The sequence below is a fragment of the Mustela lutreola genome, chromosome 4 (assembly GCF_030435805.1).
Source record: "Mustela lutreola isolate mMusLut2 chromosome 4, mMusLut2.pri, whole genome shotgun sequence".
In the NCBI taxonomy this organism is placed as follows: domain Eukaryota; kingdom Metazoa; phylum Chordata; class Mammalia; order Carnivora; family Mustelidae; genus Mustela; species Mustela lutreola.
In genome coordinates, this window is record NC_081293.1 from 28,563,910 (window position 1) to 28,579,881 (window position 15,972).

General features: G+C 38.5%; 1 protein-coding gene across 1 annotated transcript in view; it reads right to left on the minus strand.

The window, feature by feature from the left end:
* The window catches only part of ENTPD7 (ectonucleoside triphosphate diphosphohydrolase 7), a 52,405-nt gene that overhangs the window by 20,045 nt on the left and 16,388 nt on the right, over positions 1-15,972 (minus strand). Inside the window, exons 6-8 of the mRNA XM_059169224.1 lie at positions 7,801-7,904; positions 4,016-4,072; positions 978-1,111 (exon numbers count right to left, since the gene is read on the minus strand). Of these exons, the coding sequence (XP_059025207.1) occupies positions 978-1,111; positions 4,016-4,072; positions 7,801-7,904 (295 nt within the window). The remainder of the gene's footprint in view (positions 1-977; positions 1,112-4,015; positions 4,073-7,800; positions 7,905-15,972) is intronic.

The window sequence follows — 15,972 nt, forward strand, 5'->3', positions numbered from 1 at the left end:
TAGGGACATTACTGGATCTGGTAGAGGCCAGAGATGCTGCTAAACATTTTATAAACTGGACAGCTACACCAAACACTTAACCAGCCCAAAATGTGAATAGTGCCATTAATGAGAAACCCTGGTTTAGATGAAATAATAGCACTGTCATGGTCTGCCTGTTATCACAGGCTGTCTTCACTGATAGATTATAAGCTTTTGGGGAGCAGTATAATATGTCTTATTCCTTGCCCATAATAGATGCTTAAAAGCTGTCTGCATTTCTTTTTCTTCTCTGTGCTAAAACTACTTCAAGATACATTCTTTACACCCTAGTTAGGTAAGGAATATTAGAAGCAAAAGAATGGAATTACAAGTTAGGGAAAGGAAGTAACATTTAATAAACAAGTATATATCAAATACCATGCTCTGGGATTTATATGTATTATCATGTTTAATCATCACGCAGCCTTAGAAGACAGGAGTATAATTATAATTGCTAAAATATATTAAACATTTATCACATACTGGTTAAGTCTGTTAAGTCTTTACACACAAGGTGTCATTTCATCCTCCCAACTTTATGAAGTAGATACTATTATTATTCTCTTTTTATATATGAGGAAATTAAGGCTCAGAAGGGTAACCTACCCAAGGTAATATAAGCTAGCAACTATGTGAACAAATACTTGGACCTAGGTAGGTTGGTCTATGTCCAAAGACAGTGCCCTTCGTCTTAAATACTGGCATTTCAGGGCGCCTGGGTGGCTCAATGGGTTGAAGCCTCTGCCTTTGGCTCGGGTCCTGATCCCAGGATCCTGGGATCAAAACCCGCATTGGGCTCTCTGCTTGGCAGGGAGCCTGCTTCCCTTCCTCTCTCTCTGCCTGCCTCTCTGCCTACTTGTGATCTCTGTCAAATAAATAAATAAATAAATAATCTTAAAAAACAAAAACAAAAACTGGCATTTCTAGCAACCAAATTTCCCTAAAAGGTAAAATACCTGTTTTGGAGGAAGGACAGAAGTTGAGGTAGGAACTTCATAAGCAATTTGAAGAGAGGCTCCTCCCATATCCAGTATCCCTACTGTTCTTCTGCGCCCTGCTGCCAGTTCCTGGGGAGCTTCGGCATCGGATTCTAAAATAAATAAGGGAATAGAAAGGATCTAGTAATTAAAAAACAAAATTAAATCAAAAAGAAAAACCCAAAATGGAAATCCCTTAAAAAATAAAGAGCAAACAGGGGCGCCTGGGTGACTCAGTTGAGTTGAGCCTCTGCCTTAGGCTTGGGTCATAATCTCAGGGTCCTGGGATCAAGGCCCACATCGGGCTCTCTGCTCAGCGGGGAGCCTGCTTCCCCTCCTCCTCTGCCTCCCTCTCTGCCTAGTTGTGATCTCTCTTTCTGCCAAATAAATAAATAAAATCTTTTTTAAAAAATAAAATAAAATAAAATAAAAATAAAGGGCAAGCTGAAATATATTAATCTAACTATATCAACTATATATTATAGAGAATTCTTTCAAGTAACTTACAACAGCATTTTTATTATATCCCTTATAGAATGTATCTTAATGACAAAAGGCAAATAGATATCTTAAACTGCATTTTAGTAGTCTTATTGATAATAATTTTATTGGTACCATTGTTTTTAAATCATTAAGCATATTATTATGAAATAAAGCAAATATTTATATTAGTATCTTTAGAAACATAATCAGCATAAAAAACCTAAGAGTATAAAATCAAACATATTAAGCAATAACCTTATAACTTTAAATATGAATTGGAACTACCACTGTGAAATCATGATTTATTTTTCTCTTTCTAAAAACACATATTTTCTAGGTCTGTTCACCGAAAGGGCCTAAGAGCAAGGATAATCCAGGAGCAATGAGCACCCTTGGCATCCATGTTACTATATACCATTTTCCAATAAAAGAAACCAGGGCTCCTTAAAAAATGGTTGATGCTAGGTCTAAGGTAGAAAAAATACAAGATGATCACAGAATATCTTAGTGTGCCCAAAAGCAAGGGAAATAGACTACAAAACTACTGGGATGTTAAATGGTACAGGAGCCAACCTAAAGATGCCTCTACTGGCCAATGACAGTATAATTTGAGCACAGAAAGGAATAATGATGTGATGGACCATGATGCATCAAACACATTAAAATCTAAAAGTCATAAGATACTGAGGAATAAAAAAAACTTCACTGGTTACCTTTAACCTTTTCGTGCTAGGACATGCAGTCGTTATTAAAAAACTTGATAAATGAAAGAAGCAAGGACTCATTTTGTCTTTCCAATAAGGATAATTGACTAGTTAGTGAAGAAAATTTTGTTATATAAAAATCTAAATTGGGGCACCTGGATGGCTCAGTGGGTTAAGTGTCTGCCTTCAACTCAGGTCATGATCCCAAGGTCCTAGGATTGAGCCCCACATAGGACTCTCAGCTCAGCAGGGAGCCTGCTTCTCCCTCACCCTCTGTCTATCACTCTACCTACCTGTGCACTCGCTCTGTCAAATAAATAAATAAAAATGTTAAAATATTTAAAAAAAAAAAAAAACAAGAAAAGAAAAATCCAAGCTGTTGGGGTGCCTGTGTGGCTCAGTAGGTTAATGTCTGCCTTTGGATCAGGTCATGTTCCCAGGGTCCTATGGTGGAGCCCCAGGTTAGGCTCCCTGCTCAGTGGAGAGCCTGCTTCTCCCTCTCCCTCTTCCCTCTGCTTATTCTCTCTCTCAAATAAATCTTAAAAAAAGAAAGAACAATATTTATTTTATTTATTTATTGCAGAATAACTGAAAGAATTAGAAAAATCAACATTTTGCAACCTCTAATGAAGAAAATGGATCTAAGCAACCATCATAATTGGCTATTAATTAAGTGAATAGTGGCTGGAAAATTTTTATAATAGATTACATCAGGCTGACAATACCTGAATCCTGAATATCTGATCAGTCTTAACATGACTAAAAGTGGGACAACCAGGAAACACTTAACGCCAATATTTATGATTTATTCTTACCAAAAGAACTGAATCTCTGTCTAATCAAGGTTCTATCTCTAATCTCCAATATATAGGACAGAAGGAGGGATGAAGGGCATGTTGCAGACCCCACAAAAATGCAGTTAATCAAATCAAGAATGTGTCAAATTCATGTTATCAAGTAACCCAGTTTTGTTTTTGTTTCTAATCATTTGAGAAAAAAGAGGTGCAGGGGGGTAACTGTTTTAGATTACTAATCAAATATAACACGTGATCCTCATTCAGATTCTAATTTTAGCAAGACAACTACAAATAAATATTCTTGAGACAATAAGGTAAGTCTAGATGGTAGATGAATGTTACATAATATTAGAAATTATTAACATTTTTAAATTTAAAAATGCCACTGTGTATATTTTGTTTGTTTTGAAACTCTTCATTGGTGAGAGAGATCACTGAAGTACATGAAGATAAAATGGTATGTCTGGGGTTTGCTTTTAAAAATCCAATAGGAGGGGCACCCGGGTGGCTTAGACATTTAAGTGTCTGACACTTGGTTTTAGCTCAGGTCATGATCTCATGGGTCCTGAGATTGAGACCCATGTTGGGCTCCACACTCCGTGGGGAGTCTGCCTGAGAGTCTCCCTCTCAACCCCTCTCCCCACTCATACTCTCTAGCTCTTGCTCTCTCTCTCAAAATAAATAAATATATATATTTTTTAATCCAGTAGGGAAAAAACCTGTGTTGTATAAAGGGAGTGTGGGGCCAAAAAACTAGCTAACCACAAATTAGTGTTGAGTCTGGGTATTGGGTTCATGGAGATTCATTTTATTATTTACTTCTATGAATGTCTGAACTTTCCATATTAAAAAGTTAGAAAGAAAAAAAAAGAAGGCAAATTAGGACTAGAAAATAAGCATCTTAAAAGAGTTTTTAAAAACTGAAGAAAGAAAGAAAAACAACTCAAACACAGCACTTATGTTCTACAGATAGGTTACAACATAAACCTTCAGTGCTTAGAACAGTCAGTCATAAGGCAACAGTATTACTCACCATCCTCATGGTCAAATCTTCCCAAAACAAAGTTGATTCCAATCCATGCATAAACTCCTAAGTAAGAAATATGAAAGTCCTCGCTTAATTCTCTGTTGCTGTGCCATGACTACACCTCTTCCCAGGGCTGCTCTTTTCCTCCTTTTCTTAGCAAAAGGTGATGAGAGTATTTTATTCCACACTCTCAGTTTATGAATTTAAAAATCTCTTATCTTATGATGCTTTTCCCTTTAGTCATTTTAAAATGATCTGCATTGTCTAAATTTCCTACAGATGATTATGGATTAATGTATAAAAACAACTAGTAAAAAATGTGACTCTTTGTGGAGTTCTGGTCCTGGGCAAGACGGAGTAAGCACACTCCATCCTGTCTCCCCACTGAATACAAGTGTAAACTCAGGATCGAATGAATAGAGCAGATTTGTGAGACATCTGAAAGGAAATGATAATGGGCACACAGAGACAGAGATCAGAAGTTAAAGTGCCACCAAACTGGAAGTGAGTTCCTCATTTCTCCTCCCCAGATATTGCCTGGCCTGGACTCAACAGCAGCTTGAAACACAAAAGGACATACAGGTGTGGAGGAAAGAACTTCAAGACCTTGCTTTCTGGTTCAAGGAGCATTAAAAGGGACTCTAAAAGCTCAGAAAGAATAAAGGAAAATCCTTTGAGGTTTTTTTCCCTTTTTTTTTTTTTTTTGGTTCTCTGCTTCCCCAGGCAATCCTGCAGGGGTAGAGGCAGAAGTTGGGCAGATACCTAAAACTCTGAAGAATATGAATCCTCTTTTCTGACTAGAGGAGCTACAACCTCAAGAGTTGGCAAAAATCCCTATTGGTTATTTTTCCCCCTCTGTCTTGTACCATTTAGCCCTGGCTACATCATGGGAAATGAACGGCAGAGCAGGTAAGTTAAAGTCCTGGCTTTCTGACTGAAGGACCATGAAAGTGAGCCCCAGGGAATCAGAAAGTATTGTGGAGATCACAAAGGATAGGGAATAAAGTAGTGTATCAACTCTTGGGCTCACAGTCAAGCTACACATGCATGGATCTCACTCTAAACAATATAAATACACCAAAGGTTCTGAGAACTGAACTACTGGCTAGACAACCCATTGGTATGGGCTATGCCCAGATTCTAGATTGGCCATTGGATGACACAAAAATGGGACAAATTCAAATAGCAGTGCCAATGCTTTGAAAAACGAATCAACAGAATCACAGCCAACAAAAGGTAGGTCAAAACATGAGGCATAAACCTAACCAGGTCAATTCCCTGCTAAAACAATCAATATTCTCCTTATGACTGAAAAAAGACCCAGAATCTCATAATGTAATATTCTAAATGTCCAGGATACAATATAAAATTATTTGGCATAAAAAGAACTAGGAAATTCTCAACTCATAAGGAAAAAGGTGCCAACTGCAAGAAGACACAGATGTCAGAATTATCAGACAAAAATATCAAAGCAGCTATATAATCAAGAAGAGCAGTCCTAGCATGAATGGAAAGATAGTTTCAGCAAAGAAATAAAACATACAAAAGAACCAAATGAAAATTCTAGGGCTGAAAAACACAGTACTGAAATTGAAAAAGGTAAATCTTTTCCCTTAGAATGCATAGATTTTGTCTTTTTCAAGAAATGGAAACATAATTTTGTCATATGGGCCACATTTGGGCCACAAGAGAACACCCATTCAACTCCACCCCCAAATTGCAAGCTTTTAGGGACTTATCAGTACTGCACAGTAAATGCAATAGAGGGAGTGCCTGTAACAAAAGAAAAATAGTAATCATCCTGATCACCCCCTAAAATTAAAGTTTCCCCTTACTTTAATCTAATAATTTGATTTACATTTGAATTTGGCAAACTCAGTAGAACTCAGAAAAGTATGTATGCTTTCAAAACTACAATTAGTAACAAAATATCCATTTGGAATCATCGCTAAATACTAATACCTTCTTTTCTTTTCTTTTTTTTTTTAAAGATTTTATTTATTTATTTGACAGAGAGAAATCACAAGCAGGCAGAGAGGCAGGCAGAGAGAGAGAGAAGGAAGCAGGCTCCCGGCTGAGCAGAGAGCCCTATGCGGGGCTGGATCCCAGGACCCTGGGATCATGACCTGAGCCGAAGGCAGCGGCTTAACCCACTGAGCCACCCAGGCGCCCCCCCTTTTTTTTAATTTAATTTAATTTTTTCAGTGTTACAAAATTTAGTGACATCACAGAATTTCTTAGGGCAGAAGTAAGAGCTGACCTGGCAGAAGTTAAAAATGCTATCAGTGAGATCCAATCTAATCTAAATACTCTAACAGGTAGGGTAACCAAGGCAGAAGAGAGAATTAGTGATGTAGAGGACAAACTGAAAGAGAAAAAGGGTCAAGAGGAGGCCTGGAACAAACAGCTTAGAAGCCATGGAAACAGAATTAGGGAAATAAATAACACCATGAAATGTTCCAACATCAGAATTATCGGGATCCCTGAGTGGGTGGAGAGAGAGAAGACTAGAAGATATAGTTGAACAAATTCTGGATGAAAATTTCCCCAATCTGGGGAATACAACAAGCGTTTGAGTCCTGGAGGCAGAAAGGATACCCACGAAGATCAACAAATCTAGAAAGACCACCAGACACTTGATTGTGAAACTCACGAATCATATTTTTAGACAAGAACTTCTAAGGGCAGCTAGGGAGAAGAGATTCCTTATATGCAGAGGAAGGTCCATCAGAATAACGTCAGACCTGTCCACAGAAACCTGGCAACCATACAAGGCTGGCAAGACATATTCAGGGCACTAAAGGAGAAGAACATGCAGCCAAGAATACTTTATCCAGCAAGGATGACATTCAAAATGGATGGAGAGATAAAGAGCTTCCAAGACCGGCGTGGTTTAAAAGAGTGTGTGATCACCAAGCCAGCACTAAAAGAAATCTTAAGGGGGGGGGGGGGGGGAGAGTTCTATAAAGGAAGAAAGAACCCAAGAGTGACATAGAACAGAAATTCACAATTTATAAAAACAAGGACTTCACAGGCAACATGATATCAATAAAAACGTATCTTTCAATGATCACGTGAACAGCCTAAATGCTCTCATAAAATGGCACAAGGTTGCAGACTGGATAAAACGACAGGACCCATCCATATGCTGTCTACAAGAGACACACATGGAACCTAAAGATACATCCAGATTGAAAGTGAAGGATGGAGAAGCATCTTTCATGCCAACAGGCCTCAAAAGAAAGCTGGGGTAGTGATTCTCATATCAGACAAATTAGATTTTAAACTAAAGACTGCAGTCAGATTTAGAGAAGGACACTACATCATTCTTAAAGGGTCTAACCACCAAGAAAATCTAATACCTTCTTATAAACATAGAACTTAGCACAAAGTTAAAAACAAATATAAACATAGGACTTCTAGAAGCAGGATTCTTTTTTTCCCCATTGTAAAAAAATTTAAATTCAATTAATTAAAATATACACTACTCATTTCAGAGGTAGAGTTCAGTGATTCATCAGTCTTATGTAACACCCAGTGCTCATTATATACATCACATGCCCTCCTTAATGTCTGTCACCCACCTCCCCTCTAAAAGCAGCATTCTAAAACAGATACTAATGCAGAATATGCAAATAATAATATTAACTAAAAAACTATACAGCAGAATCAAGAAAATTAATCGAAGGAAAGTAAATATCAAGTATATAAAGTAATCCTAAACCCCCACCAGAAAGACTATGCCATGGTTGGCTGGGAGCCAAACCAGGGTGCCCCTTGAGGCCCATTACCTTCCTGCTTCCCAGAGATCACTTCTGCCTGAGACTGAGAAAAGAGGAAGTCAAACTCCAGCGGTAAATCTCTCACTAGATCAGCCAAAATGGCCAGCTGCTTTCTGCAAGAAAGAAGAAAACATATAAAAGTTAATCATTAAACACTTCTCACAATTAGCTTCAACTTGACCTTCTACTCAGACTCGTTACAACTCACTGCTCCTAAGGCCATTCACCAGTTGAGCCCTACATCTTTCTGGTACCTTCTTTGATTTCAAAGGTTTAAACTTATCCTTCTACCTAAAGGGTAATGTGGTACTAGTAATACTTTCCCTTTTTATACTTTTACAATTCGTATAGCGTTAAAAGATGAGACCGTGGTTCTGTGCCTCACACAGGCTGAATACGTATAAGTGGCAGGAAGCACGGTTCGTAATTACATGATCCCTAACTACTGTGAACGGAAGCTGTTAGACTGAGGAACACAATCTCATCCTCAGCTCTTACATAATACAGAAACAACACCTCAAGTCACCACACGACGAACACTGTTAGGTCCACAAGTTTTTAATAATCCTTTCTTTACACAAGCTGACAATGAACTTTTTAATCTCCCTTTATCTATTTCAAGGTTGAGGTTTTTTTTTTCTTTATAAAAAATCTTATCATTTGAAAAACCTAGATCAGGATCAAAATCCAAAGGTTATAACAATTTGGGGACAAAGTTTGAGTCTTATTATCTAAGGTTGTTTTTGCCTCTAAAGTTTTGTGTTATCAGTGTTATTAAAGGAGAACAAAGAAACAAAGCTATAAGTAATAATATGAATCTAGAGAATATGGTTAAAAATAAGAGCAATCATCCTGGATTTTTTAAATTACTCATTACAAAAATATTCCATTGGCTCAGATAGTTGTCGGCATGAATTAGTGGAGAATGTTAACACTTAAAAGTGAAGAATACGTTTAAAGTAATAATTTCCCAGTATACTGTCAAATGTAGTTTACAAAAAAGCTCATTGTTAAAATATTAAATTCTTGCAATAAGAATTTTGCATGTGTAATAAGAGGGACTATTTTGCCCTCCCTATTGGATACGCTTCTAAAATACCCAAAGAAGGCGGCTTATTGGTTTTGGCACTGATTTGGAAGAACAGGCACCAGTACACACTGCTGTCTGGAATACAAATTCCTGGTATGATGTTTCCAAGAGCAATCCAGACCTATGTATCCACAATTTTAATGTGCTTAACCCTGGACCAGCTATTACACTTTAAGAAATGCGGAGGAGTCAAGATGGCGGAGAAGTAGCAAGCTGAGACTGCTTCAGCTAGCCGGAGATCAGCTAGATAGCTTATCTAAAGATTGCAAACACCTGAAAATCCATCGGCAGATTGAAGAGAAGAAGAACAGCAATTCTGGAAACAGAAAACCACTTTCTGAAAGGTAGGACCGGCGGAGAAGTGAATCCAAAGCGACGGGAAGATAGACCCCGGGGGGAGGGGCCGGCTCCCGGCAAGCGGCGGAGCAACCGCGCACAAAATCAGGACTTTTAAAAGTCTGTTCCGCTGAGGGACATCGCTCCAGAGGCTAAACCGGGGCAAAGCCCACGCGGGGTCAGCGTGGCCTCAGGTCCCGCAGGGTCACAGAAGGATCGGGGGTGTCTGAGTGTCGCAGAGCTTGCGGGTATTGGAACGGGAAAGCCGGCTACAGAGACAGAGCCGACAGTAAGCTCGCAGCTCCGTGTTACCTTGAACCGGTCGCAGGCTCGGTGAGCTCGGAGCGCGGCCGGAGGTCAGGCAGACGGGAGTAACTGGGCGCTGTTCTCTGAGGGCGCACTGAGGAGTGGGGCCCTGGGCTCTCGGCTCCTCCGGGCCGGAGACCAGGAGGCCGCCATTTGTATTCCCGTCCTCTGGAACTCTACGGAAAGCGCTCAGGGAACAAAAGCTCCTGAAAGCAAACCCGAGCGGATTACTCACCCAGGCCCCGGGTAAGGGCGGTGTAATTCCGCCTGGGGCAAAGACACTTGAGAATCACTACAACAGGCCCCTCCCCCAGAAGATCAACAAGAAATCCAGCCGAGACCAAGTTCACCTACCAAGGAGTGCGGTTTCAATACCAAGGAGAGCAGCAGAATTCCAGAGGAGGAGAAAGCCAAGCACGGAACTCATGGCTTTTTTCCTGTGATTTTTTTTAGTCTTGCAGTTAATTTAATTTTTTCTTTTTCCTTTTTCATTTTTTTTTTTTTCTCGCCTTCGGGTAAAATTTTTTTTTTTTAACTGTTACCTTTTTCTTTTTTAACGATTTTTTACTAGTTTATCTAATATATATATATATTTTTTTACATTTTTCTTAGGTGTTTTCTTTTTTTAAAAAAATTCTTTTCTTTTTTTTTTTTTTCTTTTTTCTTTCTTCCTTTTTGAACCTCTTTTTATCCCCTTTCTCCCCACTCACGATTTTGGATCTCTTCTAATTTGGCTAAAGCATATTTTCCTGGGGTTGTTGCCACCCTTTTAGTATTTTACTTGCCCCTTCATTTACTCTTATCTGGACAAAATGACAAGACGTAAAAATTCACCACAAAAAAAAGAACAAGAGGCAGTACCGAAGGCTAGGGACCTAATCAATACAGACATCGGTAATATGTCAGATCTAGAGTTCAGAATGACAATTCTCAAGGTTCTAGCCGGGCTCGAAAAAGGCATGGAAGATATTAGAGAAACCCTCTCGAGAGATATAATAGCCCTTTCTGGAGAAATAAAAGAACTAAAATCTAACCAAGTTGAAATCAAAAAAGCTATTAATGAGGTGCAATCAAAAATGGAGGCTCTCACTGCTAGGATAAATGAGGCAGAAGAAAGAATTAGTGATATAGAAGACCAAATGACAGAGAATAAAGAAGCTGATCAAAAGAGGGACAAACAGCTACTGGACCACGAGGGGAGAATTCGAGAAATAAGTGACACCATAAGACGAAACAACATTAGAATAATTGGGATTCCAGAAGAAGAAGAAAGTGAGAGGGGAGCAGAAGGTATACTGGAGAGAATTATTGGGGAGAATTTCCCCAATATGGCAAAGGGAACGAGCATCAAAATTCAGGAGGTTCAGAGAATGCCCCTCAAAATCAATAAGAATAGGCCCACACCCCGTCACCTAATAGTAAAATTTACAAGTCTCAATGACAAAGAGAAAATCCTGAAAGCAGCCCGGGAAAAGAAGTCTGTAACATACAATGGTAAAAATATTAGATTGGCAGCTGACTTATCCACAGAGACCTGGCAGGCCAGAAAGAGCTGGCATGATATTTTCAGAGCACTAAACGAGAAAAACATGCAGCCAAGAATACTATATCCAGCTAGGCTATCATTGAAAATAGAAGGAGAGATTAAAAGCTTCCAGGACAAACAACAACTGAAAGAATTTGCAAATACCAAACCAGCTCTACAGGAAATATTGAAAGGGGTCCTCTAAGCAAAGAGAGAGCCTACAAGTGGTAGATCAGAAAGGAACAGAGACCATATACAGTAACAGTCACCTTACAGGCAATACAATGGCACTAAATTCATATCTCTCAATAGTTACCCTGAATGTGAATGGGCTAAATGCCCCTGTCAAAAGACACAGGGTATCAGAATGGATAAAAAAACAAAACCCATCTATATGTTGCCTCCAAGAAACACATTTTAAGCCCGAAGACACCTCCAGATTTAAAGTGAGGGGGTGGAAAAGAATTTACCATGCTAATGGACATCAGAAGAAAGCAGGAGTGGCAATCCTTATATCAGATCAATTAGATTTTAAGCCAAAGACTATAATAAGAGATGAGGAAGGACACTATATCATACTCAAAGGGTCTGTCCAACAAGAAGATCTAACAATTTTAAATATCTATGCCCCCAACGTGGGAGCAGCCAACTATATAAACCAATTAATAACAAAATCAAAGAAACACATCAACAATAATACAATAATAGTAGGGGACTTTAACACTCCCCTCACTGAAATGGACAGGTCATCCAAGCAAAAGATCAGCAAGGAAATAAAGGCCTTAAACGACACACTGGACCAGATGGACATCACAGATATATTCAGAATATTTCATCCCAAAGCAACAGAATACACATTCTTCTCTAGTGCACATGGAACATTCTCCAGAATAGATCACATCCTCGGTCCTAAATCAGGACTCAACCGGTATCAAAAGATTGGGATCATTCCCTGCATATTTTCAGACCACAATGCTCTAAAGCTAGAACTCAACCACAAAAGGAAGTTTGGAAAGAACCCAAATACATGGAGACTAAACAGTATCCTTCTAAAGAATGAATGGGTCAACCGGGAAATTAAAGAAGAATTGAAAAAAATCATGGAAACAAATGATAATGAAAATACAACGGTTCAAAATCTGTGGGACACAACAAAGGCAGTCCTGAGAGGAAAATATATAGCGGTACAAGCCTTTCTCAAGAAACAAGAAAGGTCTCAGGTACACAACCTAACCCTACACCTAAAGGAGCTGGAGAAAGAACAAGAAAGAAACCCTAAGCCCAGCAGGAGAAGAGAAATCATAAAGATCAGAGCAGAAATCAATGAAATAGAAACCAAAAAAACAATAGAACAAATCAACGAAACTAGGAGCTGGTTCTTTGAAAGAATTAATAAAATTGATAAACCCCTGGCCCGACTTATCAAAAAGAAAAGAGAAAGGACCCAAATAAATAAAATCATGAATGAAAGAGGAGAGATCACAACTAACACCAAAGAAATACAAACTATTATAAGAACATACTATGAGCAACTCTACGGCAATAAATTTGACAATCTGGAAGAAATGGATGCATTCCTAGAAACATATAAACTACCACAACTGAACCATGAAGAAATAGAAAGCCTGAACAGACCCATAACCAGTAAGGAGATTGAAACAGTCATTAAAAATCTCCAAACAAACAAAAGCCCAGGGCCAGACGGCTTCCCGGGGGAATTCTACCAAACATTTAAAGAAGAACTAATTCCTATTCTCCTGAAACTGTTCCAAAAAATAGAAATGGAAGGAAAACTTCCAAACTCATTTTATGAGGCCAGCATCACCTTGATCCCAAAACCAGACAAGGATCCCACCAAAAAAGAGAGCTATAGACCGATATCCTTGATGAACACAGATGCGAAAATACTCAACAAAATACTAGCCAATAGGACTCAACAGTACATTAAAAAGATTATTCACCACGACCAAGTGGGATTTATTCCAGGGCTGCAAGGTTGGTTCAACATCCGCAAATCAGTCAATGTGATACAACACATCAATAAAAGTAAGAACAAGAACCATATGATACTCTCAATAGATGCTGAAAAAGCATTTGACAAAGTACAACATCCCTTCCTGATCAAAACTCTTCAAAGTGTAGGGATAGAGGGCACATACCTCAATATCATCAAAGCCATCTATGAAAAACCCACCGCAAATATCATTCTCAATGGAGAAAAACTGAAAGCTTTTCCGCTAAGGTCAGGAACACGGCAGGGATGTCCATTATCACCACTGCTATTCAACATCGTACTAGAGGTCCTAGCCTCAGCAATCAGACAACAAAAGGAAATTAAAGGCATCCAAATCGGCAAAGAAGAAGTCAAATTATCACTCTTCGCAGATGATATGATACTATATGTGGAAAACCCAAAAGACTCCACTCCAAAACTGCTAGAACTTATACAGGAATTCAGTAAAGTGTCAGGATATAAAATCAATGCACAGAAATCAGTTGCATTTCTCTACACCAACAGCAAGACAGAAGAAAGAGATATTAAGGAGTCAATCCCATTTACAATTGCATCCAAAACCATAAGATACCTAGGAATAAACCTAACCAAAGCGACACAGAATCTATACTCAGAAAACTATAAAGTACTCATGAAAGAAATTGAGGAAGACACAAAGAAATGGAAAAATGTTCCATGCTCCTGGATTGGAAGAATAAATATTGTGAAAATGTCTATGCTACCTAAAGCAATCTACACATTTAATGCAATTCCTATCAAAGTACCATCCATCTTTTTCAAAGAAATGGAACAAATAATTCTAAAATTTATATGGAACCAGAAAAGACCTCGAATAGCCAAAGGGATATTGAAAAAGAAAGCCAACGTTGGTGGCATCACAATTCCGGACTTCAAGCTCTATTACAAAGCTGTCATCATCAAGACAGCATGGTACTGGCTGGCACAAAAACAGACACATAGATCAATGGAACAGAATAGAGAGCCCAGAAATAGACCCTCAACTCTATGGTCAACTAATCTTCGACAAAGCAGGAAAGAATGTCCAATGGAAAAAAGACAGCCTTTTCAATAAATGGTGCTGGGAAAATTGGACAGCCACATGCAGAAAAATGAAATTGGACCATTTCCTTACACCACACACAAAAATAGACTCAAAATGGATGAAGGACCTCAATGTACGAAAGGAATCCATCAAAATCCTTGAGGAGAACACGGGCAGCAACCTCTTCGACCTCTGCCGCAGCAACATCTTCCTAGGAACAACGCAAAAGGCAAGGGAAGCAAGGGAAAAAATGAACTACTGGGATTTCATCAAGATCAAAAGCTTTTGCACAGCAAAGGAAACAGTTAACAAAATCAAAAGACAACTGACAGAATGGGAGAAGATATTTGCAAACGACATATCAGATAAAGGACTAGTGTCCAGAATCTATAAAGAACTTAGCAAACTCAACACCCAAAGAACAAATAATCCAATCAAGAAATGGGCAGAAGACATGAACAGACATTTCTGCAAAGAAGACATCCAGATGGCGAACAGACACATGAAAAAGTGCTCCATATCACTCGGCATCAGGGATATACAAATCAAAACCACAATGAGATATCACCTCACACCAGTCAGAATGGCTAAAATCAACAAGTCAGGAAATGACAGATGCTGGCGAGGATGCGGAGAAAGGGGAACCCTCCTACACTGTTGGTGGGAATGCAAGCTGGTGCAGCCACTCTGGAAAACAGCATGGAGGTTCCTCAAAATGTTGAAAATAGAACTGCCCTATGACCCAGCAATTGCACTATTGGGTATTTACCCTAAAGATACAAATGTAGTGATCCAAAGGGACACATGCACCCGAATGTTTATAGCAGCAATGTCCACAATAGCCAAACTATGGAAAGAACCTAGATGTCCATCAACAGATGAATGGATCAAGAAGATGTGGTATATATACACAATGGAATACTATGCAGCCATCAAAAGAAATGAAATCTTGCCATTTGCAACAACGTGGATGGAACTAGAGCGTATCATGCTTAGCGAAATAAGTCAAGCAGAGAAAGACAACTATCATATGATCTCCCTGATATGAGGAAGTGGTGATGCAACATGGAGGCTTAAATGGGTAGAAGAATAAATGAAACAAGATGGGATTGGGAGGGAGACAAACCATAAGTGACTCTTAATCTCACAAAACAAACTGAGGGTTGCCGGGGGGAGGGGGTTGGGGAGAAGGGGGTGGGATTATGGACATTGGGGAGGGTATGTGATTTGGTGAGTGCTGTGAAGTGTGTAAACCTGGTGATTCACAGACCTGGGGATAAAAATATATGTTTATAAAAAATATATGTTTATAAAAAATAAAAAATTAAAAAAAAAAAAAAAAAAGAAATGCATTGCAAGGAAATGCATCAGATAAGAATACAAAAAGGAGAGAACATTGCAGCACTATTTGTAACAGTGAAAATAACCTAAACGCACATCATTAGGTATTGGTTAAATAACCTGTGGTATATCCACACAGTGTGATACTAGACAGATGTTAAAAGAAATGAGGTCAATATAGATCTGTACGTACTGATGTGAAAAGCTGTCCAATATATTCTGAGTTAAAAAATACATATAATGTGACCCCAATTTATATTAAACAATGAAACAAAAAAATTCTTCATGTACTGCACAGGACTCTCTAAAATTCAATTACTGTTTCTTTATTAAAGAAAAACTTTCAGTGGCAAAATATTGGTAATTGTTAAGCTGGGTGGGTAAGAAAATACAGATTCATCATGCTGGTTTTTTTTTTAATGTTTGAAATTTTCCATAACAAAAGTTTTCTTTCCCCTTAAATATCACCTTATACTATATTTGTAGTTTTTTAAAGATATTTCCATTACAAAATGAAAATGAGGTAA